Source organism: Cherax quadricarinatus, chromosome 16 (genome assembly GCF_038502225.1).
Source record: "Cherax quadricarinatus isolate ZL_2023a chromosome 16, ASM3850222v1, whole genome shotgun sequence".
NCBI classification, from domain to species: Eukaryota; Metazoa; Arthropoda; class Malacostraca; order Decapoda; family Parastacidae; genus Cherax; species Cherax quadricarinatus.
This window is the reverse complement of record NC_091307.1, coordinates 51,921,183-51,944,837: the sequence shown is the minus strand read 5'-3', so window position 1 is coordinate 51,944,837 and position 23,655 is coordinate 51,921,183. Positions and strand designations below refer to the sequence as shown.

At 41.7% G+C, this 23,655-nt stretch overlaps 1 protein-coding gene across 2 annotated transcripts in view; it reads right to left on the bottom strand.

Moving 5' to 3' along the window:
• Positions 1 to 1,835: 1,835 nt before the first annotated feature.
• LOC128688964 (fibrinogen-like protein 1) overlaps positions 1,836 to 23,655 on the bottom strand; it is a 70,737-nt gene continuing 48,917 nt past the window's right edge. Inside the window, exon 7 of one of the 2 annotated variants that reach the window (XM_070085690.1) lies at positions 1,836 to 2,536. In XM_070085690.1, the coding sequence (XP_069941791.1) occupies positions 2,341 to 2,536 (196 nt within the window). In that variant the 3' untranslated portion in view covers positions 1,836 to 2,340. The remainder of the gene's footprint in view (positions 2,537 to 23,655) is intronic. The other variant, XM_070085691.1, reaches the window with a different exon arrangement.

Here is a 23,655-nt window from a genome sequence, read left to right as displayed (position 1 = left end):
ACATATATGTATATATATATATATATATATATATATATATATATATATATATATATATACATCTATATATATACATATACATATATCTATATATATATATACATATACACATATATATATATATATATATATATATATATATATATATATATATATATATATTTTTATTATTTATTATCACACCGGCCGATTCCCACCAAGGCAGGGTGGCCCGAAAAAGAAAAACTTTCACCATCATTCACTCCATCACTGTCTTGCCAGAAGGGTGCTTTACACTACAGTTTTTAAACTGCAACATTAACACCCCTCCTTCAGAGTGCAGGCACTGTACTTCCCATCTCCAGGACTCAAGTCCGGCCTGCCGGTTTCCCTGAATCCCTTCATAAATGTTACTTTGCTCACACTCCAACAGCACGTCAAGTATTAAAAACCATTTGTCTCCATTCACTCCTATCAAACACGCTCACGCATGCCTGCTGGAAGTCCAAGCCCCTCGCACACAAAACCTCCTTTACCCCCTCCCTCCAACCCTTCCTAGGCCGACCCCTACCCCGCCTTCCTTCCACTACAGACTGATACACTCTTGAAGTCATTCTGTTTCGCTCCATTCTCTCTACATGTCCGAACCACCTCAACAACCCTTCCTCAGCCCTCTGGACAACAGTTTTGGTAATCCCGCACCTCCTCCTAACTTCCAAACTACGAATTCTCTGCATTATATTCACACCACACATTGCCCTCAGACATGACATCTCCACTGCCTCCAGCCTTCTCCTCGCTGCAACATTCATCACCCACGCTTCACACCCATATAAGAGCGTTGGTAAAACTATACTCTCATACATTCCCCTCTTTGCCTCCAAGGACAAAGTTCTTTGTCTCCACAGACTCCTAAGTGCACCACTCACTCTTTTTCCCTCATCAATTCTATGATTCACCTCATCTTTCATAGACCCATCCGCTGACACGTCCACTCCCAAATATCTGAATACGTTCACCTCCTCCATACTCTCTCCCTCCAATCTGATATTCAATCTTTCATCACCTAATCTTTTTGTTATCCTCATAACCTTACTCTTTCCTGTATTCACCTTTAATTTTCTTCTTTTGCACACCCTACCAAATTCATATATATATATATATATATATATATATATATATATATATATATATATATATATATATATATATATATATATATAATCTATAGATGGGGTCCACCTCTGGTGTAAATTGTGGGACCCATAGACTCGGAGAAGTGGATAAAAAGGCTTCAAGGAAGAATATTTGGATTTCTTCCTGAAATATATATATATATATATATATACTGAGGCTACATTTAGCCTATACTCAATGAATCTCTACACCAGGTACGTTAAAGGTGCATTATACCTCTGCACTTAGTACAGGAGGGTCGTTGCAGCTTCATGTTGCCTGTAACGCAGCGGTCAACATATGATTACACGTTATCTGTACACTACCAGTCACTACACCAATGACTTTAGGGCCACTTGTTACCAGTTATCACATTGTATTTTTTTTTATCACTTGCGGTATATACAGACCGTTGGTGTATACTTAAGCACCTTTTACCATTAACACTGTATACAGGCAAAGGTATACTTTTGTTTATAATTGGTTTAGATGTTAGGTAGGGGGTTGGTCGGGGTCTTAGGTATTATTGGTTTCCATTTGTATGTGATCATACATTCTAGCTCTGTAAAAGTCTTATGTTCATTATTAGGAGCTTTTTGGTATTTTTTGGTTTCAATTAAAAACGGATTCAGTTTCAAGTTTCATGGAGTTTATTGCTTCAGTAATTCTATATACCATTGTAACATTGTTAGTTAAATTATGTGCCAGTAATGATTAAATACTGGAATTTACAGCCTGATTTCATTATGTGTTAATGGACTCCTTTTTTAAATTTTCCAATGAGTAGATGTTTAGTTCCATGTTATATTATAGGATAGAAGAGAATTTTTTTTTTCCTTCATTAGTGAAGTGTTATTCTGTTTTCTGTACCTGGACTGTTGTACTTGATATTTTTAAATAAAATATAAAAAAAACTTGTAACCAGTACATGTACATCGCCAGTCACTGCACCGCAAGTTACTACAGCAGGGTGATTAAGAGTACATTTTACCCGAACATAACCTGTCACTTCACTTTTTTACTTGTACACCATCTGGTACTGCACAAGAGCAATTAGAGCTGAATTCTACTTGTACATCACAAGTCACTACACCAGGGTCATTAAGAGTACTCAAACATAGGTACAGTTATACTAACAGACACACAGGTACTGACACACAGACACAGGCATATAGACAGTTGTGCTTAATGTACACTGGGAAAGTCACAATTAGTACAAGTGGCTTTGGAGTAAACTCCTCGATACAAACCCCATGAAGCGGTGTCATGGTCCATGTCCACTGTAGAGAAGCTCATGCCATCCATAACGACCCAGTCATCTCCTGCAAGGGCATCGCCCAGGGTGCTACTTATGCTGTACCCCTTCACGGTGACAGGGTAGCTGAGGAAGGCATGGGTATATGTTAGCTCTACTATAGTGAATTCGTTGAGACAGTAAGTACCCACTGGTGACGAGGGTAACAACAAACAAAAAATAGATAATGAAAGATTGGATATCAAAATGGATGGAGGGAGTGTGGAGAAGTGAATGTGTTCATATATTTGGGAGTGGTCTTGTCGGCAGTCAAGTCTATGAAAGATGAAGTAAACAATAGAATTAATGAAGGGTAAATGGTGAGTGGTACATTGGAGGCATCTGTGGAGACAGAATGTTATCCGTGGAGGCAAAAAGGGGAATGCATGAGAATATAGCGGTACTAGCACTTATGTGAGAGTGAAGCATGGGCTGTAAATGTTGCAGTAAGGAGGATGCTGGAGGCAGTGGCGTTGTCGTGTCTGAGGGCAATGTCTGGTGTAAATATTATGTAGAGAATTCGTAGTTAGAAGAGTAAAAGAAGGTGCAGGGTTACAAAAAGTATTATCCAGAGACCTGAAAACAAACAGAGAAGATGAAGCGAAATAGGATGACTTGGAAGGCGTATAAGTCAGTAGTTAGGAGGGAGTAATAGAGGTTTTATATGAAAGAGGCTTGGACATCCAGCAAGTGTGTGTGAGCATATTAGAGGGAAGTGGAGGCAAGTGGTTTTTTGTTACTCGACGTGCTGTTGGAATGTGAGCAAGGTAACTTTTATGAAGGGATTCAGAGAAAGTTAGCTAGATTTAAGTCCTGGAGGTCGGAAATACAATGCCTGCACTCTGAGGGAGGGATGGGAATATTTGCAGTTTAGTTGGGCATTTGAACTGCAGCATCAGTGCATTTCTGGCAAGACAGTGAGGGAGTGAGCGATGGTGAGAATTTTTTTTCTACCTTGGTGGGAGACTGCCTTTGTGTTGGAATAAGAAGTTTTGGATTGAGGCAAAAAAAAAAAAGGTGAAAAAAAACCTATGGAACCAATGAATTTGACAGTTAAAAATAGAATAGGGGAGTTAGTAAATTGGGAGTTGGATGTATCGGTAAGCTGGAGGGAATATTTTGAGGAACTGTTAAATGCTAATGAAAATAGGGACACCGTGTTTTCATGCACTGGCCAGGGAGTTATAACAACTTTTATTAATTGTGGGGGATGTGCTTGAAGCTGTGGGCAGAATGAAAGAAGGTAAAGCAGCGGGAATTGTTGAGAAAGTGACAGAAATGTTTTAAGCAGGTGGGGATATATTTCTGGAGTGGTTGATACTTTGTTCAGTAAATGCATGGAAGACGGGAAGGCTCGTAGAGACTGGCAGGGAACATCCATATTTCCTTTATATAAAAAGAAAGGGAGGACAAAAGAGTGAGTAACAATTATAGGAGAATGAACCTAATGAGTGTACCAGGTAAAATGTATGGTAGGGTTATTAATGAAAAAAAAAATTAGAGGTAAGACGGAGAACAGGATCTCAGATGAACAAAGTGGCTTGAGAATGGTAGGGGATGTGTAGACCAAAGTGAAGAACATTTATATGTGAACAATATTTAGATAAAGGTAGGGAAGCTTTCGTTGCTTTTATGGAGTTAGAAAAGGCACATGAAAGGGTGGACAAGGCAGCAATCTCTCTCTCTCTCTCTCTCTCTCTCTCTCTCTCTCTATATATATATATATATATATATATATATATATATATATATATATATATAAAGACTGAGACACTTATGCAACATATGGGTCGAACATAATGGACGAAGACCTACTTAGACTAGTGGATGGTACCACTATGACCCCGCCTCCTCCTGCTTTGCCTCACCTGACTACAGTACATAAGCCACGTCTACGGCCCTATGCTGTACATTCTACAAGATTGATAGACACATCGACTCCAGGCTGAGGGACTGATTACCTCAAACTCCTCTCCTTACACCTTTCTGCTTTGTGTTGGACTAATGAAACCACTGTAAGGCGAAACGTTTCCTCAATAAAGATTCCCATATGTTGCGTAAGTGCTTCAGTCTTCAACATGTTTTTTTTAAATAATTTATCACACGTATATATTTGTAGGTAAAACTAGTCAATTAGCAAGAACTCATTTAAAATTAAGTCCTTGCCTATTTTGGTGTCATCAGCAAATTGGCTTATGTCGCTATTTATTCCCTCATGTATGTCGTTTAAGTAAATTGTGAACAACAACGGGCCCAACACCGCTTGTATCATGCCCCCATTCTGATTTCTCCCCATTTATGCAAAGTCTGCTGCCTATTTGTCAGCCATGCCTCTACCTAGGAAAAAATTTCTTCTATTCCGTGTGCATTAAGTTTCCTCAATAGCCTCTGATGTGGAACTCTATCGAAAGCCTTACTGAAGTCCATATACACAATATCATATTCATTACCATGATCTACCTCCTCAAACACCTTAGTGAAAAACGTTAGTAAATTCGTAAGACAGGAACGCCCCTTCGTAAAACCGTGTTGAGATTCATTAATCAATTTATGCCTATCAAGATGGCTATGAATTGCTTCGGCAATTACTGATTCCAAAAATTTTCCCTCTAGGGAGGTAAGGCTTATTGGTCTATAGTTTGAAGATAAGGACCTGTCACCTGCCTTGTAAATAGGTACACAAATAACCCGCACATAAAAGACAGAAGCTTACGACGACGTTTCGGTACGACAAGTCGGACCGAAACGTCGTCGTAAGCTTCTGTCTTTTATGTGCGGGTTATTTGTGTATCGTTCCAGTCACGGTATTGTGCCTTTTTGTTATTTATTTGTAAATAGGTATTTCATTTGCCATTTCCCACTTATCAGGCACTATGCCAGTTTGTAGTGATATGTTGAAAAGATAGCCAAATGTTTGCTAAGTTCCTCTTTACATTCCTTTAACACCCTTGCAAACAGTTTATCAGGGCCTGGGGATTTATTTGGTTTTAATTTCTCTATTTGTTTGAGGACCATGTCACAGTGTTCAGTGGTCAGTCGTCACGTGAGGTCACAGACCCTGAGCTGCTTGGGGATTAGCGTGGACGGTTACAAAGCATGGCTTGCTTCTACAGTGTTTTAAAAGCTGAGGTTGGAGAGTTGAAGGAGGAGGTCTTGCTTCTCCAGGAGGAGATTAGGAGGCTGAAGGTCCACCTCAATGGGCCTGGGAGAGAGTGTGAGGTGGTTGGAGATGTGGGGAATGAGGCTTCTAGCAGTGAGGTGCAGTCTGTCTCTCACTGTGAGGAGGCTGTTGGTGGGGTGGTAGCAACGGCTACCAGCAGTGAGGTGCAGCCCAGCACCTGCTACAAGTGGCGAGTTGTTCACAGTAATGGGAGGCGCATCAGAGTAAGGAAAGTTAAGAGTGCAGATCTGAAGGTAGGAAATCGCTTCTCTGTTCTCCAGGATGAATGTACTTCAGTGGCCAGTGAAGGTAAGGGTACTACTGCCCCTGCTAATGAAGGTAAGCGCATTCTTGTGGTTGGTGACTCTCAGGTAAGATATGTTGATCGTGCTTTTTGTAATAGGAATAAGAAGATGAGAGATAGAGTGTGCTTCCCTGGAGCTGGTGTTGGGGACATTGTCAACAGACTGGATAATATCATGTCAGGTAATGGGAACAAGCCCATTATCTGTCTCAGTGCTGGTGGAAATGATATTGGGAAGGGTAGGAGAGAAGAGCTGCTAGATAAGTACAGGTCAGCTATAGATTTCATTAAGTCTAAGGGAGGGATCCCAATCATATGTAGCATCTTGCCTAGAAGGGGAGTAGGAAATGAATGGTTGTCTAGGGCAATTGGTGTAAATTGCTGGCTAGACAGATACTGCAAGGAACTTGCAATCCCATTCATTGACAACTGGAACAACTTTTATGGCAAACATGATATGTATGCAAGGGATGGGGTTCATCTCTCTGGGGCAGGGGTGGTAGCACTTGCAGACTCGATTGAGAAGGCCATTGGTGAAATGCCTATGATTTTAAACTGATGGAAGATAGAGGTATGGGTGTATGTGGGAAACAAGCAGGTTGCAACACTAGGGTTGGAAACAGTAAATGTATAAAAGGCATTCAGCATGAAGTTATAAATAAAGACAATAGAACAGGTCAGCAAACAAAGGGGGACAGCAGAGGGCAGCAAGGGACTAGCTCCCTTAAGGTTTACTATACTAATAGCAGGAGTGTTAGAAATAAGATAGATGAGCTAAGATTAATTGCAAGTGCAGGAAACATAGATATTATTGCTATAACAGAGACCTGGCTCAATCTGAAAGATAGAGAGATGCCCTCTGAATGTCACATACAAGGCTATAAATTATTCCACACTGACAGGGTCAACAGGAAAGGTGGTGGAGTAGCGATGTATGTCAGAGACAATTTAAATTGTTGTGTTAGACAAGATATTAAATTAGAAGCGTCAGCCACTGAATCTGTTTGGTTACAGCTTCTCGAGGGCCGAGAAAAACTAATTTTGGGTGTGATTTACAGGGCCCCAAATCTTGATAGGGAGTGCAGTAAACTTCTATGGGACGAAATTCGTAAGGCATCTACATACGAAAATGTTGTGCTAATGGGAGATTTCAACTATAGACAGATTGACTGGAGCAATTTGACAGGAAATTTAGAGTCGGGTGACTTTCTTGATACGATCCAGGATTGTTTTTTAAAACAGTTTGTGACAGAGCCAACTAGGGGAAATAACCTCCTTGACTTGGTTCTTGCCAGTAGGGAAACACTAATTAATAATCTTGAGGTTAATGATGAGCTTGGGGAGAGTGATCACAAATCACTCAGTTTTAACATATCATGGAATTCCCCTAATAATGGCAATCAAGTCTCCGTCCCTGACTTTCGCTTGGCTGATTTCATAGGACTGAAAAATTACTTAGGTGGGCTGAACTGGAATGACCTGACTAGGGGTCAGGTAGGTGGTGATGGTTGCCGATATGATGCTTTCCAGGGCATAGTTCTAGCTGCTCAGTCAAATTATGTTCCAAATAGGGAAATCAGATCAAACAAAAATGATCCTAAATGGATGAACAATAGATTAAAATATCTGATTGGTCAAAAGAGAGGCATATATAGGCAAATCAAAAGAGGAGAGGGGCAATTAAGAAATCGATATATTCAGTTAAAGAGAGAAATAAAAAAGGGAATTAGAAAAGCAAATAGAGATTATGAGGTTAAAGTTGCAAGAGAATCGAAGACTAACCCAAAAGGATTCTTTCAGGTATACAGAAGTAAGATCAGGGACAAGATAGGCCCACTCAAAAGTTCCTCGGGTCAGCTCACTGACAGTGATAAGGAAATGTGTAGAATTTTTAACACATACTTCCTCTCAGTTTTTACACAGGAGGATACCAGCGATATTCCAGTAATGATAAATTATGTAGAACAGGACGATAATAAACTGTGCACTATTAGGGTCACAAGTGACATGGTCCTTAGGCAAATAGATAAATTAAAACCTAACAAATCCCCAGGCCCTGATGAACTGTATGCAAGGGTTCTAAAGGAATGTAAAGAGGAGCTTAGCACACCTTTGGCTAATCTTTTCAACATATCACTACAAACTGGCATGGTGCCAGATAAGTGGAAAATGGCAAATGTGATACCTATTTTCAAAACAGGTGACAGGTCCTTAGCTTCGAACTATAGACCAATAAGCCTAACCTCCATAGTGGGAAAATTTATGGAATCAATAATTGCCGAGGCAGTTCGTAGCCACCTTGAAAAGCATAAATTAATCAACGAATCTCAGCATGGTTTTACAAAGGGGCGTTCCTGCCTTACGAATTTATTAACTTTTTTCACTAAGGTATTTGAGGAGGTAGATCATGGTAATGAATATGATATTGTGTATATGGACTTCAGTAAGGCTTTTGACAGGGTCCCACATCAGAGACTATTGAGGAAAATTAAAGCACATGGAATAGGAGGAGAAATTTTTTCCTGGATAGAGGCATGGTTGACAAATAGGCAGCAGAGAGTTTGCATAAATGGGGAGAAATCAGAGTGGGGAAGCGTCACGAGCGGTGTTCCACAGGGGTCAGTGTTGGGCCCCCTGCTGTTCACAATCTACATAAACGACATAGATGAGGGCATAAAGAGCGACATCGGCAAGTTTGCCGATGACACCAAAATAGGCCGTCGAATTCATTCTGACGAGGACATTCGAGCACTCCAGGAAGATTTGAATAGACTGATGCAGTGGTCGGAGAAGTGGCAGATGCAGTTTAATATAGACAAATGCAAAGTTCTAAATGTTGGACAGGACAATAACCATGCCACATATAAACTAAATAATGTAGATCTTAATATTACGGATTGCGAAAAAGATTTAGGAGTTCTGGTTAGCAGTAATCTGAAACCAAGACAACAGTGCATAAGTGTTCGCAATAAAGCTAATAGAATCCTTGGCTTCATATCAAGAAGCATAAATAATAGGAGTCCTCAGGTTGTTCTTCAACTCTATACATCCTTGGTTAGGCCTCATTTAGATTATGCTGCACAGTTTTGGTCACCGTATTACAGAATGGATATAAATTCTCTGGAAAATGTACAAAGGAGGATGACAAAGATGATCCCATGTATCAGAAACCTTCCCTATGAGGATAGACTAAGGGCCCTGAAACTGCACTCTCTAGAAAGACGTAGAATTAGGGGGGATATGATTGAGGTTTATAAGTGGAAGACAGGAATAAATAAAGGGGATGTAAATAGTGTGCTGAAAATATCTAGCCTAGACAGGACTCGCAGCAATGGTTTTAAGTTGGAAAAATTCAGATTCAGGAGGGATATAGGAAAGTACTGGTTTGGTAATAGAGTTGTGGATGAGTGGAACAAACTCCCAAGTACCGTTATAGAGGCCAGAACGTTGTGTAGCTTTAAAAATAGGTTGGATAAATACATGAGTAGATGTGGGTGGGTGTGAGTTGGACCTGATAGCTTGTGCTAACAGGTCGGTTGCCGTGTTCCTCCCTTAAGTCAATGTGACCTGACCTGACTAGGTTGGGTGCATTGGCTTAAGCCGGTAGGGACTTGGACCTGCCTCGCATGGGCCAGTAGGCCTTCTGCAGTGTTCCTTCGTTCTTATGTTCTTATGTTCTAGTTATTGTAATCGTGCATAGTTTATTATCGTCCTGTTCTATATAATCTATTATTTCAGGAATTTCGCTAGTATTTTCCTGGGTAAAAACTGAGAGGAAGTAGGTATTGAAATTTTCACATATATCCTTAACACTGTTAGTGATCTGACCTGAGTTACTCTTAAGTGGGCCAATTATGTCCCTAATCTTACTTCTGTATACCTGAAAGAACACTTTTGGGTTAGTCTTTGAATCCCTTCCGACCTTAGCCTCATAAACCCTTTTTGCTTTTCTTATTCCTTTTTTTTTCACTCTTTAATTGAATATATTGATTTGTTAACTGCCCATCACCTCTTGATACGCCTATATACGCCTCTCTTTTGACCAATGAGATGTTTTAATCTATTGTTCATCCACTTGGGATCATTCTTGTTAGATCTAACTTCCCTACTTGGAACAAAAGTTGTCTGGGCAGCTAGAACTACGCTCTTAAAAACATCATATTGGCAACCAAGATCAACTACCTGACCCATAGTCAGGTCATCCCAATTTAGCCCACCCAGGTAATTTCTGTACCATGAAATCAGCCAAGAGAAAGTCTGGGACAGAGATTTGATTACAGTTATCTGGGTAATTCCATGATATAGTGAAACTAAGTGATTTGTGATCACTTTCCCCACGCTCATCATTAACCTCAAGATTATTAATTAGTGATTCTTTGTTGGCAAGAACCAAGTCAAGCAAATTGTTTCCTCTAGTTGGTTCTGTCACAACCTGTTCTAAAAAGCAATCCTGAACCGTATTAAGAAAGTTACTAGACTCAAGGTTTCCTCTCATATTGTTCCAATCAATTTGTCTAAAGTTAAAATCTCCCATTAACACAACATTTTCATATCTAGATGCCTTATGAATTTCGTTCCATAACAGCTTACTGCACTCCCCATCAAGGTTTGGGGGCCTATAAATCACATCCAAAATTAATTTGTCACGACCCTCGTGAAACTGTAGCCAAACAGATTCTGTGTTCGATGTTTCTAATCTTATATCATGTCTAAGACAACAATCCACTACACCACCCTTCCTGTTGATCCTATCAGTGTGGAATAGTTTATAACCCTGTATGTTGCATTCAGAAGGAATTTCTCTATCTTTCAGGTTGAACCAGGTCTCTGTTATACCAATAATGTCTATTATCTGCACTTGCAAATAATCTTAGCTCATCTATCTTATTTCTTAAACTCCTACTATTTGTATAGTAAACCTGAGGGGAGCTAGTCAATCGTTGCCCTCTACTATCTCTTTGTTTGTTGATCAATTGATTTGCCTTTACTAGCAACTATTTTGAATATTGTCTTTTAAACATATCCCTGAGGTATCCCAGTAATATCTGTTGTTGTCTACGCCTAGTACTGCACCCTGATTTTTCCCCACAAACACCCATACCTCTATAATCTATCAGTTTAAAGTCCTATACAAGTCATCAATTACCCCCTCAATCGAACTGGCTAATGTAACAACTCCAGCCTCAGAGATGAACCCCATCCCTTGCATACATATCACGTTTGCCATAGAATTTGTCCTAGTTATCAATGAATGGGATTGCAAGTTCCTTTCAGTACCTGTCTAGACAGCAATTTATACCAATTGCCCTAGACATCCACTCATTGCCCACTCCCATTCTAGGCAAGATGCTACATATGACTGGGATCCCTCCCTTAGACCTGACTACTTCTATGGCTGACCTGTACTTATTCAGCAGCTCCTGTCTCCTACCCTTCCCAATGTCATTACCCCCAGTGCTAAGACAGATAATGGTCTTGTTCCCATTTCCTGACATAATTTTTTTATCCAACCTGCTGACTCTGTCACCAACACCAGCTCCTGTCTGACCTTTCTGTCTCTGCTGCAAAAAGCACTGTCCATATATCTTACCTGAGAATCTCCTACAATTAGAATATTCTTACCTTGATTAGCAGGGGAGTCAGTGATACCTTCAACCTCACTAACAACTGAAATACACTTGTCCTGGAGAACAGAGAATCGATTTCCTACCTTCACATCTTTGTTAACCCTTCTGATCTTCTTCCTGAACTGTGAACCACTTGCCACTTAAAGCGGCTACCACTCTCACTTCTGGTGACCATTTCCTCCTTACCAGCTAAATCCATCTCACAGTGACTCCCAAAGCCCTCTCGGCGAAGCTTCAGCCTCCCATTTTCCTCCTGAAGAAGTAGAACCTCCTTCAACACCTGAACCTGAGATTCTAAAACACTACAACAAGCCATGGTGCTTGGTAACACCCCACGCTAACTCCCAGGAGCATAGGACAGGTATGACCACACGTGACCACTGACCTCAGCATACTGACCACTAACCTCAACCACAGCCTGGCTGATCAGGAACTGACTGTAGGTATCTGTCCAGTTCCCTCTTGAAGACAGCCAGGGGTTTATTTGTAATCCCCCTTATGTATGCTGGGAGGCAGTTGAACGGTCTTGGGCCCCTGACACTATGTGTGGTCTCAGCGTTCTCATAGTGCCTGTGAAGGCTTACTTAGCCCTGTAACAACTTCAGTAAGTATTACCAAGGCTGGCTCCTCCTCAGGAAAATTAATGAATAGAAAAAGAATAATAACAGTCAAATATAAACACTTTATTCCTTAGAAATGAAAATATAAAACAATTAGAGTAGTATCACTGGTTTTTAATCCCACATGAATATCACGAGACATTGTCTCATCTGAACTGTCGAGGGGTTTCTCTGACTCTACAGGAAGAGGAGCTGAAAAAACTTATGTCCATCTTTGCTGATGAAAAGTCAACCTCAGAAAGAAGAATGGTACCTTTTACATTACCTAATCATACCGAACATTAAAATGGTATAAAATACCGACAGGTTGTTAGGTAAGACACATATGCAACAGTTAGGTATCTTTATTTTGAAACGTTTCGCCTACACAGTAGGCTTCTTCAGTCGAGTACAGAAAAGTTGATAGAAGCAGAAGAGACTTGAAGACTATGTAATCAGTCCATCACCCTTAAAGTTTTGAGGTGGTCAGTCCCTCAGTCTGGAGAAGAGCGTTGTTCCGAAGTCTGAAACAATATGTTTCTGAAAGAAACAATATGTCTGAAACAATATGTTTCAGACTTCGGAACAATGCTCTTCTCCAGACTGAGGGACTGACCACCTCAAAACTTTAAGGGTGATTGACTGATTACATCGTCTTCAAGTCTCTTCTGCTTCTATCAACTTTTCTGTACTCGACTGAAGAAGCCTACTGTGTAGGCGAAACGTTTCAAAATAAAGATACCTAACTGTTGCATATGTGTCTTACCTCACAACCTAACCATACCCCCGGCCGGGATTGAACTCGCGGTCATAGAGTCTCTAGAGACAATTACCGCGGGTTCAATCCCGGCGGGGGGTATGGTTTGTTTGCAATCGTGTCATTACGATTTCTTGAGTCATGTTTTACATTACCTATTAGTACGGAGCAAGAAGTGATGGGAGCTAGTACGGCTTCAGACCAACCTGTGAACCATTTAGACCTAATGTAACAACGTATGGTAGGAAAAGTGTCTGTACGGCCCAAGTAGTCTGAAAGTATAGCAGAGGAATGAGTTTCTTTAAGGTTAGGGAACAGCTTATCAGAAATGACTATACATGTGCATCCAGTGTCTCGTAAAATGGTAGATACATTAAATCCATTAAATGTTCCTGAACAGAAGGGTACTTGGCCATTACAGTCTTTAAAACATCTTCCAACTTTTTGCACTTTCTTAGAAGGACAATCGGGACATTTGTGTCCCTTAACACCTCGTAAATGACGAACAGGAATAAAAGAAGTCAGTTTACTTTCTACTAGAGGCTTTGATTTCTTAAGATCTGGTGAACCCTTGCCCTTAGGGTTCGATCCCTTTTGGTCTTTATATGAATTGTGAGCCTCAGCATACAAGTCAGCGGCCTCAGCAACTTCCTCAGCTTTAATCAGGTTACGTTCTCTGATGAATGTTCTTATTTGATGAGGAAGAGCTGTCAGGAACTGGTCAGCAACCATGAAGTCTCTAAGAGATTCATAACTGATCAATTCCTGAACTCTCTATCCAAAAGCCGAACAAACGAAAGAGTGTTACCTGTAACTGCTGAAAGTTTTGGCCATGCTGTAAGGTGGCATACCTGAAATCTTTCCTGTAAGAATTTTTTTTTTTTTTTTGCTTTAAGGATTGCCTTCTTAAGTAGGTTATAATTACATATGATATCCTGCGACAAAGTTGCATAGATATTCAAAGCTGTACCAGAAAATAACATACCTAACCTGGTAGCCCAGGTGTCAGCAGGCCATTCACAGAGGGTTGGGTCATTTTCAAACCTAATTATGTATGAAGTTATGTCTTCACCCCTCTGTGAAGGGAGGTAAATTAGGTGTTGCACTATTTGGACAAGCTGTATGATGATTATGGTGTATGGTGATTATCTAAAAGCACATGGAAATCAAGGCAGAATGAACTACGCCTTAAAATTGGTTAAAAGTGAAGCTTTTAACCAATATATCCACTAGAATAGGAGCAGAGGCTTTTACTTACAGTTGTGCTGGGAGCTGTGAGTCGAGTGATTACCATTTGGTCGGAACCCCACATGTCACCTTTCCGGGTGGAACAAGGATGGGGGGATAGCGGGAGCTAGACACTGACCCTACCTTAACAAGCAGACTGGCAATCAAACTATCGTCACCATATACTCGCTTGCTACTCTTATCTGGTGAACTTTTCCCTCACAGTGCCCCTGCTTTTCATTGGGAGGATGTTGCAGAGCCTGCCAAGTCTTTTGCTTATGTAGGGAGTAATTTCCGTGTGCGTATTTGGGACTAGTCCCTCTAGGATTTTCCAAGTGTATATTAACATGTATCTTTCTCGCCTGCATTCCAAGGAGTACAGGTCAAGGGACTTCAACTATTTCCAGTAATTTACGTGCTTTTTATATTCTCATACATGCATTGAAAGCTCTCTGAATGTTCATCTGATCTGCAGTTTCGCCTGCCTTGAAAGGGGCATTCATTTGCTGCCTGACTGCGGTGGAGCGCGGTTGTGCTCGGCACCCCTCTGCTGTTTGTCAGGAGAGCTCTCATAGCAACAATATGGCGCTGAGTATCCGACGTAGGGTGAACACTGTCGGCGTTGAGCTGCTTCGTGGGGCGATTTCCCCCTCTACGGCGCAGGTGTTACTTCCGACAATCATCAGGGAAACGTACGGAGTACAGGATGATGAAGTTTATGGTGTGGCCCTGAATGGGGCCTATCGTCTATTCGTCAAGTTAAATTCGACGGCTGTGTACGAGTCGTTAGTGACGAAATTTGAGCATGTGAGTATTGATGTAACTCCAGCTGTCAAAGTGCGACTCATAGACGTCTCTCGCCACTATACATGGGTGAAGTTGCGAAATGTCCCCTTCGAGGCTGACGAGGAGGACTTACGAAAGGTGTTTGCAGCTTATGGTACCGTGCATCTGGCAACCCAAGGCAAGTGGGCGGCAGGTGCGTACATGGGACGTCCGGAGGGTACATTCTCCCTCAAAATGACACTGAGGCACCCGATCCCGTCATACGTCGTGATGCCGGAGTTTAGGACCCAAATTCTAGTGGCGTATGCTGGGCAGCGACGAACATGCAGGTTGTGTGGGGAGTATGATCATATGGCGGCGACGTGTGGGAGGCAGTGGAGGGCGCCGGCGCAAACAGGTGGAGCACCAGTTACAGGTGTGGATGTCGTTGAGGAGAATTCCAAAGGAAAACGAGGAGATGGCCGTCTGTGGAGTGAAATTGTAGAAGAGTCTCTTGTGGTGCATGATGGGCGAGGCACGAGTTGTGTGGAGCCAAAAATGGCCACTTTGCCGGTGACGGGGGAGGAAGTGCTAATTCAGCAGGAGGTGCGGGAGCTGGAGGAGGAGCTCGACGAGGTATTGAAAACTTTACCTTCTTCAGGCGAGGATAATGGCTTGGTCCGTGAAATGGTGCCTGAGTTGAAAGGAGAGTGTGGCAGGACAGGCACGAGAAGGAAGGAGGACAACTGCAGGCACAGAGAGGAGTCACCGTGCTCTGCGCGACAGGTCACAGTAGAGGTTGATGTTCACTGTGAGGAATCTTCGGAAGAAAGTATGGCGGTAGAGGGTGTCACGAGGAAGAGGGCGGCTGCGTCAGACTCAGATGATGTCCTGACGCCCGCGCAGAGGTCTGGGAGGAAGGATGTATATTCTCGAGACAGCCAGGATAAGAGGCATCGGAAAAGGGGGGAGGTGGATGGTGACAAACCACATGTTGACCCTGGGGCAGGAGGCCCTGGGAAGGTTGAGAGGAGAAAGGGTTGGAAGCTTTAGAAAGGCCTTAAGTGCATGACTGTGAATGTGAATGGACTGTGTACTGGTGTGAAGAGGGAATGCTTTCGTATGCTCTTACGTCGTTACAGAGTGGATGTAGTCTTTCTACAGGAGCATAATTTCAGGGAGGGTAGAGTGCTCGAGGTGGCAGGGTATAAGGTGTTGACTCTGCCATCGGCACGTTTGAAAGGTGGTGTGGGTTTATTGATAAAAGAGGCGAGCCCGTTTGTGTTGCAAAGAAGTGAGGGGGGAGGGGGGGGAGGGTGTTGCGTGTGGATGGGTGGTGGATGGGGCAGAGGGTAACCTTTGTAAGTGTGTATGCACCAGCTGAAAACGATATGAAAGTAAAGAGGGATTTTGTGTGTGATGATCTAGTTTTTGCTTTCCGTGGTTTACCTGCAGTGGCCATCGTTGGTGGGGACTGGAATTGTGTGATCAGGAGAGCGGATGTGGAACCACGAGGGGCGGGGCATATGTTGACAGCATTACGCAATCTTTTGGTGGACGTTCAGTTGAGGGATGTGGTAGGTGGGGGAGCGTGGGAGGTGGAGCATACTTTCGTGCGGCGAGGTTATGCAGCTAGGTTAGACAGGTTGTATATATCTCATAAGGTATTGTCAAAGTCTGTCCGTACTATTGAACTAGCTTTTTCGGATCATAGGGCGGTTGTAGCAGAAGTAGAGTGGGGTTCCCTAGCTAGTATCTCTAGGGGATATTGGAAATTAAATACGAGTCTGTTGGAAGATGAGGAGGGGTTGGGGGTTTTTACAGAGCTGTGGGAGAGATTAACTGAGGAGGTACAAGGTGTGGAGGACGTGGTGACATAGTGGGATGGTGTGGCTAAGGACTGGATTCGGCATTATGTGAGGGAGGGGAAAAGGATTAATTCTTTAAAATTTAGGTTGCTTAATTATTTGGAGGACAGGTTACGGGGTTGTTATGTAAAAGGGGCAGTAGAGGGTATCTATCCGATGGACAACATTATGATACTTAAAGAGAGGTTGCAGGAAATCCAGGACGAGCGGTTCCAAGCGGTGAGAGTAATGGTGGGGGTGGAGGAGGTGTTATGGGGAGATAGGCCGTCCTCGTGTGTGTTGCGCAGACAAAAACAACGTCAGCAGGCAACAGCTATTCCATGTTTGGAGGTTCTTGAGTCGGTGGGAGGGTATAGGGAGGGTCAGGTTATCCACACTACGGATGGGATGGGGTTGTTTGCGGATAAGTGGTACGAAAAGTTTTGGCTGGAGGAAGGGGTAGGATTAGGGGATTTAGAGAGGGTGTGTGGAAGTGTGCCATGTAGGTTAGGAGACAGTGATAGGGAAGCTTTGGGGGGGACATAACTGAGGGGGAAATATGGAGAGCTTTGAGTGCCATGCGAAAGGGCAAAGCACCGGGAATCGATGGACTGCCGGCGGAGTTTTATCAACAGCATTGGGAGTTAATAAAGGGTTTTTTGGTGAGGTTACTAAACTTGATGAAGGTAAGGGGCAGGTTGGATGAAAGACAGGCAACAGCTGTAGTTGTTTTGGTACCGAAGGGTAAGGAACAGCGTTCGCTCAGGGACTATAGGACAATATCGTTGTTATGCGCGGATTATAAGTTATTTGCGAAAATTTTAGGAAATAGGATTAAGTGTGTTGTAGGGAGGGTTGTATCGGAAACCCAGTTTGGGTTGCCAGGTAGGTCTATGGGGGTGGGGCATGGCTTTTAAGGGATTTCGTGGAAGGAAAAGGGGGGGAAGGGGGGGTTTGGTTGCACTAGACTGGCAAGGAGCTTATGATAGGGTGGAGCGAGAGGCGTTGAGAGCTATCCTTAGGAAACAGGGCTATGGTGAAGAAATAGTGGGATGGGTAGAGGCGTTATATAGAGGGGCAATGGTGAGAGTACAGATTAATGGAAGATTAGGGGGGAGGATTGCAATGGGCAGAGGTCTTAGACAGGGGTGTCCTAAGTCACAGCTTTTATTTACATGCATACAGAACCCCTTTTATAGAATGGTGGAGCGCCATATGGGCATTAGTGGAGGGGTTGGGGGGGTACAGGGGGCGTTTGGCCTGTTCTCATAGGGTATGTAGATGATACCACTGTTTTGGTTAGGGAGGGGATGTCCATAAACGCCTTAGATGGAGTGGTCGACACGTTTGCATGTGCAACTGGTATGAGGGTAAATTCGGAGAAGTCCATGGTTATGGGGTTAGGAACTTGGGGGGAGAGGGTTGAGTAGGGTAGTGCAGTCGTAAAGAAGCGGGTGATGTCATTAAAAATTTGTGGTCTAATCTATGCAGATGATCTTGATGTTGCAAGTGTTAATAATTCGGTCAGATTGGTAGAAAGGATTCTGGGTCGATTGGGAGCATTGCGGCCTTATCATTTGACCCTTGTGCAGCGTGCCATTGTAATTAACGTTTTATTGTATAGCAAGGTTTGGCATGTGGCTGCCGTGTTCCCTTTAACGGGAACGGCAATTGCAACTATACTTAGAGGGGTTTTTAAATTTTTGTGGGGTTCAGGTTGTGATTGGCTTAAAAGGGATGTAGTAATGTTACCTGTGCGTCAGGGGGGGTTGGGTTTAATGAACTTAAAGAGGAGGGTCAAATGTATCTTCATTAAAAGGGAGGTGATGAGGGAGGGTGTGAGTAGGGAGGGGGGTTGGTTAAGGTACACAATAAATTGAAACGCATGTTTTCTGGGACGGAGTTGAGGGAGTGTGAAACTATTTTGAGGGCAGTGGTGATGGTTAGGGATCTGGGTAAGGTAAAAATAAGTAGGCTGTGTAGGATGTCAGTGGAAAGGGTTGTGGCTCCGGTGGAGGGGATTTTCCCCATGTATGACTGGGGATGTATATGGAGAAGGTTTGGTAGGTTAAGATTACAACCCCGTGGACGTGAGGTGATGTATCGGTTTTTGCATGGGATTTTACCATCGGGAGTGGTCTTACGAGCTAGACGGGTGGTTGAGGGGGGGGGGGTATGTGGAATATGTGGCGGGGAGGATTCTGCATTCCATGTAGTGTATTTTTGTGAGGGGTTGGGGAGCGTCAGGGGTTGGTTGAGCAGGGTGTTGCATAGGATAAGTGGTCAATACTTTTCTGTTCTGCGGGCATTGAGTCTTGATGTGGGGGGTATGGATGAAAGCATTATTAGGGCTGTGGGGTACATTATGGTAGATTATGTTTACATAATGTGGAGAATGAGGGGGAAAGGGGTAAGTGAGGTGAAGAGGAGGGTATTGGCTGTTACGGTTTATAAAACGTTGTGCCGTAATAGAGAACTTTATGGGAGGAGGTGGGAGCGGGCATTCTCTGAGGGATATAAAGACCATACATTAGAGGTTTTATTAAATTTGTAAATTAGGTGGGTGGGGCAGGGTAGGGATGGTACAATGTGTTATGTTGATGGGCTGTCAGGGGTGGAAACGGGGTCGCCTCCTGGTATGTAACGGGTGAATGTGTATGAACTTGGGCGTATGATGTGTATTCATGGTTTGTGACGAGTATACTTAATATGTGTTTGACTTTGCAGTGGGACATTGTTCTATGTATGTTATTCATATGCATGTTTTTAGATGCTTGTAGAGGTGTCAGTGTGTTGGATCCATGTTTATTAATATATTCTGTGTTTGTTGAACATATTGTTTTTACCTTATTCTCAATACATTACGTTAATTGTATTTAACGTATAAGGTGTCCTACTTTATAATTTACAAAGTGACAATATATGCATATCGTTGATGTGTTTTGTTAATCATATAATAATGCATTTTGGAACTGTTCGTTTATTGGTTATCATAGGTGTAGGGGTTTTCATGTATGGGTGAGGAGGGATATTTGTGTTATCTCAAAGTTCATGTTTGTGTGGTTGTTAATGATTTATTCTGTGTAAGAACTGTTATTGTCTTATCTATCTCTTGTATTGCATTGTTCTAAATAAAATATAAAAAAAAAAAGAAAGGGGCCATTAATGTACAGCAATATTCCAGCCTAGAGACAACAAGTGATTTGAAGAGAATCATCATAGGCCTGGCATCCCTAGTTTTGAAGGTTCTCATTATCCATCCTATCATTTTTCTAACACATGTGGTAGAAACATTGTTGTGATCTTTGAAAGTGAGATTCTCTGATATTACCACTACCAGGTCCTTCACATTAGTTTTTCTCTTTATTGTGTGGTTGAAATTTGTTTTATACTCAGATCCAGTTTTCGATTCCTCGAGTTTTCCACAGCAAAGTAACCAGAGGCGTCGCTAGAGTTGGTATCACCCGGGGCGGAATCTCTGGTGTCGCCCCCATGAAATTCAAGGACAGGGGAATGGGGGGAGTAGACTGCAGTTACGTCACTACTGCATGACCAGTTACGTCACTACTGCATGATCAGTTACGTCACTACTGCATGACCAATAACTAATGTTTAACAATGAGAACGTTTAAGGGCCATAAACTGAACAGGAGAATACTTCTCAACTTTATTAATGATAAAATAAATAATCGTAGTAATATTGAGGAAACATAAACTCAAATACCACTTTGAGTACAGCCAACTGATCCTACATTTATTCATCTTAAACAATGCAGAAAAAAAAGAAAAAAAAAAACTGAAAAATGAAGAAAAACATTGCAATATCAGAGAAACACTAGTTCCTATTTGACCATGAGTACAGGTAACATCTCAGTAAATCTGATCTTACATTTGACCTTGAGTACAGGTAACATCTCAGTAAATCTGATCTTACATTTGACCTTGAGTACAGGTAACATCTCAGTGAATCTGATCTTACATTTGACCTTGAGTACAGGTAACATCTCAGTAAATCTGATCTTACATTTGACCTTGAGTACAGGTAACATCTCAGTGAATCTGATCTTACATTTGACCATGAGTACAGGTAACATCTCAGTAAATCTGATCTTACATTTGACCTTGAGTACAGGTAACATCTCAGTGAATCTGATCTTACATTTGACCTTGAGTACAGGTAACATCTCAGTAAATCTGATCTTACATTTGACCTTGAGTACAGGTAACATCTCAGTAAATCTGATCTTACATTTGACCTTGAGTACAGGTAACATCTCAGTAAATCTGATCTTACATTTGACGTTGCCTTCAATCCTGCAAAATCATCTATCACATCATCAAAATCAATGATTTTTAAGTTTATTTGTACTCTATAATCATATAATAGGCTATGTAGAAACGAAGGATTCTTCTGTTATGTTGGTGCACCACTGTTTTGGGCATTAGTGTTACCTTCTTAAGAGGCTCTATAGTGTCACCCTCTAAATTGTGTTAACCGGGGCGGTCCCCCCCGCCTCCCCTTACGACGCCTCTGATAGTAACTGAAATTTGTCTTCATTGATCTTCATATTGTTTTCTGGCTCCCATTTAAAAACTTGGTTTATGTCTGTTGGAGATTTGCAGTGATCTCGATGGATAACACTTTCATGCAAATTCTGGTATCATCAGTAAAGGAGGACACGGTGCTGTGGCTTATATCTCTGTTTACTTCAGATATGAGGACGAGGAAAAAGATGGGGGCTACAACTGTGCCTTGTTGAACAGAGCTTTTCATTGTAGCCACCTCTGACTTCACTCTGTTTACCATTACTCTTTGTGTTCTATTTGGAAATTATACATCCATCTAAAGCTTTTCTTGCTATTTCTTTATCATGCATTTTGTATGTTATTACACCATTATCGCACTTGTCAAACGCTTTCACAAAGTCTGTGTATACTACATTTGCATTTTGTCCTCCAGTGCAACGAAGACATATCACAGTGATACAGTAGTTGTGAGAGGCTGGAGCGACCTGCTCTAAACCATGCTGCCCTGGGCTGTGCAACTGATGGGTATTCAAGTGGTTGGCGATCATGCTTTAACCCTTTCAGTGAGTTTTATGCTGGGACATTATTATGATGGGAGTTTTATGTGGGACGTTAGTGATAGTGCAGCATTTTTTTTGCAGTTGCTTTACTGCCACCTTTGTGGAGTGGGGCTATATCTGTTGTTTTTTTGACTATGAGATGACCCATGTGCTATGCTCTCTCTCCATAGTATATTTAAGGCACATGATAGATGTTACTTGCTGTTCTTGATGAACATGGAGTTCCACGATACTGGGGCAGAGTGCATGGGCATGTCATTATTTTCTTTTTCAAACTTCTGTGGTCATGGGATTATATCAGAAATTCTTGAATTAACCAAATTTTGAGTCTCGGTCATAATAAATTCATTTAAATTGTCGACTCTTAGTCTGATTAACGGCTAACTAAACGCTGAGTCATATTGAGACTTCAGTATCTCACTCATTTCTTTGCTGTCAACTGTGTAAGTCCCATCTTGTTTAAGCAGAGATCCAATACTGGATGTGGTTTTTGTCCTAGATTGAGCATATGAAAAGAAATACTTTTCTTTTTTGTTTTTCATTTATTGCTTCAAGTTCTTTCTGTGTTTCGTGGCTCCTGTATGATTTCTTAAGATTAAGTTCGATATTTTCTTTTTTCTCTGACCACTGCCTCATTCCGCATTTCAGATATACTGGCCCCTTTAAGCAGCTCTGCGATTCTTTACCTTCTAGTTTACACCTTCTCTTCTGTTTTCTTAAGGGCATGTGCCTTGAGCATACTTCAAGTGCCACACAGGAGTACTGCACATACATGTCTGAACTTATATTATGTTGTGATCTGAATGTATTGCCTTTGTTACTGTTATATTTCGTACCAGATCATCTTTGTTAGTGAAGATAAAGCCTCGAATATTTTCCAGTTTTGTTGGCTCCACTATTTTCTAGCTTAAGGTTAATTTGCTGCAGAGATTTAAAAGCTCATGTGTGTGTTAATTTTCATATGGGCTGGCTTCTGGGGTTATTTCTGCTAACACACCATTTGCCACATTCTTCCATTTTAGATGTTGAACTCGCCCAGCAGCAAGATTTTGGGGGCTGAGGTCGAGAGATTTTCCTTACAGTTGTCAATTTTCAAAAGCTGTTCCTTGAACTGTTAGGAAATTGCTCCAGGCGGCTTGAATACAGCCACAGTGACTTGTTATAATAAGGTTAGGTAAGTTTTCTGAGTTATTTTTGGTACAAAAATTATTTTTTACATTAACATAAATGAAAAAAAAAATTCTTGAAACGTATAAGAGAAAATTTTAGTAAAGATTTAATTTTAAATGAGTTCTTGCTAACTGACAAATTTTACCTATTCGGCACGACACACACACACACATATATATCAATAACAACACTGCGCTAGCCAAAGATTCGAACCCATGTTGTACTGGCCTGCCTCATGGTAAGCGAGAAGCACATGACGCTTTAAACCACAGGACCACCCAACCCTACGAAAGGTTGGGTGGTCCAGTGGTTTAAAGCGTCATGTGGTTCTCGCTTACCATGAGGCAGGCCAGTACAACATGGGTTCGAATCCTTGGCTAGCGCAGTGTTGTTATTGATCAATACCACTAGTTCGTGGTTACAATTATATATATATATGTCGTGCCGAATAGGCAGAACTTGCGATCTTGGCTTAAATAGCAACACTCATCTTGCCATATAGGACAAGTGAAAATTTGTGTATGCAATAATTTCGCCAAAATCATTCTGAACCTAACGAAAAAAATATATTTGATTGTGTTTGCTTAGAACTAAATTACTGTAAACGTATTTAAAATATATTTAGTTGGGTTAGGCTACAATAAATTGCTCTTTTTATGATAA